The sequence below is a fragment of the Monopterus albus genome, unplaced genomic scaffold (genome assembly GCF_001952655.1).
Source record: "Monopterus albus unplaced genomic scaffold, M_albus_1.0 scaffold109.1, whole genome shotgun sequence".
NCBI classification, from domain to species: domain Eukaryota; kingdom Metazoa; phylum Chordata; class Actinopteri; order Synbranchiformes; family Synbranchidae; genus Monopterus; species Monopterus albus.
In genome coordinates, this window is record NW_018127989.1 from 1,109,769 (window position 1) to 1,114,229 (window position 4,461).

At 41.0% G+C, this 4,461-nt stretch overlaps 1 protein-coding gene across 2 annotated transcripts in view; it reads right to left on the reverse strand.

Annotated features, from left to right (window-relative positions):
• Positions 1-2,350: 2,350 nt before the first annotated feature.
• The window catches only part of asb1 (ankyrin repeat and SOCS box containing 1), a 7,553-nt gene continuing 5,442 nt past the window's right edge, over positions 2,351-4,461 (reverse strand). For both annotated transcript variants that reach the window (XM_020611080.1, XM_020611079.1), the window contains exon 5: positions 2,351-3,580. In XM_020611080.1, coding sequence (XP_020466736.1) covers positions 3,450-3,580 — 131 coding nt within the window. In that variant the 3' untranslated portion in view covers positions 2,351-3,449. The remainder of the gene's footprint in view (positions 3,581-4,461) is intronic.

A 4,461-nucleotide genomic window follows, 5' to 3' on the forward strand; every position in this document is an offset into this window, starting at 1 on the left:
GCGCGGCTGTGAAATATCTTCATGAAAATGTAAGAAAATGATGTGGCGCGGCGGCCACGCTATAGGAGAGACAACCAGGTTAGAAACAGAAAACCACATACCTTTTGTAGGTCAACGTCTTAGAAATAAATTCAAATGACGACGAACGGACGGGCGCCGGAGGGAGCGACAGGGATAGACCAGCACCGCAGATAAGACTCCCAGGACAAAGCTCCCAGGGGTTTTATGTGCCTGGCAGCCTGGTTCTATGCCTACTACACAAATCTATTTACAGATGGCCACTATCGATCGGACGACACATAAAAGTCTAAATAGTTATGGCAGAGAAGCCATGTTGGAAAAGAGACTTGGAAAGAAAGTTGGGCATGGAGGGCCGGCAAAAACACCTGAACTAGACCTGAACTAGACCCTCTAGAAGTCACAGTAAACTCAGGACTTGTGGCAAAATGACCACAACAAGACCCCCTTAATGAATAAACTGGCGGGAGAGGGGCCGGGAGGATGACAAGAACCCACAATAAAGTAAAAATAAACTGACTTACAGTTCGGTAGATCTACCTGAAAAAAGATAAATAAATCCAATTAGATTGAGCCAAATGATTCCAACTCTACAGGCCACATGTCATAGAGCAGGACTCATTGTAACAGACAGAAATACACTTCCTCCTTCGGTGTTAAAACTGTTTTTCTTAAAGAAACTTTCTTACCGAACACTTAAAGCTCTGTTTTCCCACGTACTTCACTGATGTGTTTGCCAGCGTCCTGGCGCCAAACAAACTTATTCAAATCAACACCGACTATAGCGACTGACGCAGCGAACGCCATTTTCCCGCGGACTCAACAAACTAACTGAACAGCTGCACTCAAAATTTAAAACACTTGTAGCCCCGCCCACTGCGCACGGCCCTTGTTTACGATTGGTCTGCGGGAACCGCCTCGACGAACTTCCTTTCCCGTGACCGATAATCATTTTAACCGTGCATGTGTGCGGTTTGTTACATCACGCCAAGGGGCGGGGAACCCCGTTTATTGAAGGTTCACGCTGCAGGTGAGGGCGGTGACGTGACGCTGATCTCCATCAGCTGATCATAGTGTTTCCAGAAAACAGGCGATTCTTCAACATTTAGCGACAGGATGTCTCTGCTTTGGAACACAGAGTGAACAGCCTGTACCACTGAGTGAACACGGCCCCAAAGAGCCCAGACACCGAGACACAACCTTAATATCACGTGTGATTTTAATGGGTTTTATCTAATCCAGTCATTTCTTTAGTTTGTACTGGTGTAGTGAGAGAGAAAAAAGGCTTTGTCTGATAGGCCTGTTTGGTTGCTAAACTTATATACTACTACTTTACTATATGTAAATGACTATTCACACTTTTATATTTGGTCTGACCACTGCCATTTCTCTGTCAGATCTCATTGGATTGTTTACAAGTGGCCTAGTATTCTGTTCTGAAAGGTCTCATCTGGGCCTGTCAGTTGTTTCTTGCTCCAAGCTTAGAGCTAATGGAGATTTGGCTTTTGAAGTTAATTTTTATCTTTAAAAATACTTTTACACTGTTTTCTAAACTGTATTCTATGTCACTCCAGAGCACTTTGTGTTGTCTCATGAATGATTCCATATACATAAACTTCATTTACCTACTATTTGCTCATGGTGCCATGCTGCTTGTTCAGAAGTTACTGTATTACAGTAATAACTGACCAAGCATCATTTAAAACAGCAGTTGTCTTTCACACCTTCTGCACAAAGGGGCCTAGTAGAATGAAAGCATCTCAATCTTGCAATCAAGGCTTGGAAAGGTTATTTTTTAAAATATTCATAAGTGGCAGTCTGCTCACTTTTACTGTTCCTGTTTTATGTAGACAAAAAGCAGAAACATATTTTTGGAAACAGAAATGAAAGCTCTGCCTCTGGTCAATTAGTAGAGACACCGCCAATGGGAAAAGACATTATGAACCTGTAAAGGAGATACATCATATACTGTACATAATTGGATTTTTTCCCCCCCAAGAGCTGATTAAATAATAGTATGCTGAGGTTTTGCTGAATTAAAAGCCTGCAGCTTGTTTTGCCCTGACACCGACAGACGGGGTGATTTTCCCCCACTGGATTTAGCCGAACCTAAACTCCAGATTCTGTCCATGAGATATTTTGGACAAGGTTGAGAGGAAAGGAGGAGGAATAATTCTCTCATGTTCATTCCAGGAGATGACTAACAGAAAAGGAAGTACAAAAATGATCTTAACTTTGAAGAATCTTTCTGCTTTCTGGTGGTGTGGATGTCCTCCTATGTAATTTACGATTTAAATAAAAACATACGGGAGAGAATATTGACTTATTCTACATTTACTGTATGCACATAAGGATCAGCCATACAAAGCTAAATGCACAGACATTTTAACATGTTTAAAATTTTATGAGAAAAAAAGCTGTGCAAACAGATTTACACAAAAGACAATAGAGAGAAGGCAACCTTCTGGGAAATTAATACAAGCTCATTCAATTCATTATAAACAGATTTCATTCACCTTTTAACAGACTGTCAAACTTACAGAGCAAGTTTCCTTAAATATCCTTAAAAACTATCATTTTTCTACAAAATCTTCTCCACCGTTTTTGATAATAACATGTACGTTAACAATTGCTCATTTACATCTGGAATTTCACAATTAGTATTCTGGTTTTTATGTTAGTAGTGTAGGTCTGGTTTGATCCATCTTGAAGCCTTTTTTTAACTCATACAGCTAAAAATGAACCAATCATCTGCCAGCAGTCAATGTAAACACAGGACGACAACGTTAACAGTTTGCACAGACCAGACTTTGCACTGCCAAACTCATCTATACTGTCAATGCATCAATGGAAGCAGAATTATGATACAAATAAATGAAGTGTAGTGTAAACGTAAGAATGCTGGGTTGCACATTTTGCCTTCCACTCTGGCTGATGAAAGGCTTAAAATTAAAGTTCACAGAAAACACATATTGTAAGGGAGCAATCCAAGGAGCTTTAGCTGGACAATGGTCCTCTGCCTCTGAACAGGATAACTGCTACAGGGCATGTGTTGATGGCAAACCAAAGGACATTCTCACCGTGGCTGTTAAGCTGAAACATGCTGCATGAACTAGGATCAGAAGATACTATACCCTGATGATCTTGGAAACCACAAGGCAAACATTAATGACACACTGTACATGTAGTTTCCACAAGTCAGGACAAATTAAAGCTTCTCTGAGAGGTTAAGAAGCCTTTGAATCACGGAGATGGGGGAATTACATAACTGTTGACTTCAAAACATCTGAAAAACAATATTGTCTTGTACAGAAAATAATAAGCAGTTAAGAAATTGGGTTCACAAAATGTTCTGTCCTGTGGCTTGTCTTTGAGCTCGACAGTGGATTTTGAGACTGGGCTCTCTAGAAGACGGGGAGGTGGAAGGCTTGTCAGTTTTGGTGAAGCAGGAAATTCTTGATGGGTTCCGGTAGGGGTAACGAGGTTATGTGGTGTAAACGAGTTTTGCCCATCGTTCTGCGGATCCTGATGCGACACAAGTGTGTCAGCCTACGAGGGCATCCTGAGAGGAGAGCAAACAAAGGAAGAATTTAATTAGCAGCTACAACAGAAGAACCATGTGCAGATAAATCATTATAGCAGGGAACAGACTGGTTCATTACCTCTGCCAAGGGTGGGGGTTATGTTTGTACCGTGTGTTTGTTTGTTAAAAGCATAACTCCGAAGGTAATGAATGGATTTCGATGAAATGTCTTGGAAAGGTAGGGTATGGCACCCAATTGATTTGAGTGCTGATCCTTATCATAATTTGGATACAGGAATATTTTTAGAGATTATTAATCATTGTGAGCCTACTTACTGAAGTCCGTTTTACCCCGAAACCAATGAGTGAGTGCTTTGTACAGAGCCGAGTGAGACACTGATCTCTGGTCAAGAAAAAGAAGTATGCTACTGGCAGGGACCAACCTGCTGCATGGGACAACAAGGCAACTGCAACTGGACCATGCACAAAACATTCATTTTTTTATTTTAAAAAGTGTAAATTAATTAGAGTGCTATACTACATTGTGGTATCTTTTTTTGTAGCAGAACAAAAATTCCTGAGTGTTAAGGGGCAACTGTGGCTCAGGAGGTAGAGGAGTCATCTCCTAACTGGAAGATTTGTGGTTTGATTCCCGGCTTGTCCAGTCCACATGTTGAAGTGTCCTTGAGCAAGACACTGAATCCCCAGTTGCTCCTGGTGATGTCACCAGTGCGTGAGTGCAAATGGGTGAAAGACCAAATTGTGTGAAAGCGCTTTGAGTGTGCTGTAATGCATAGAAAAGCCCTGTATAAGACACAACCGAACAACAAAACTCTACCAACTAAAAACATTTTAGCTTCTTAAAAATAATTTCAACTTGTGAACAAAATGAGTGCAGAACCGTGTCCGTTTTCTTAAAC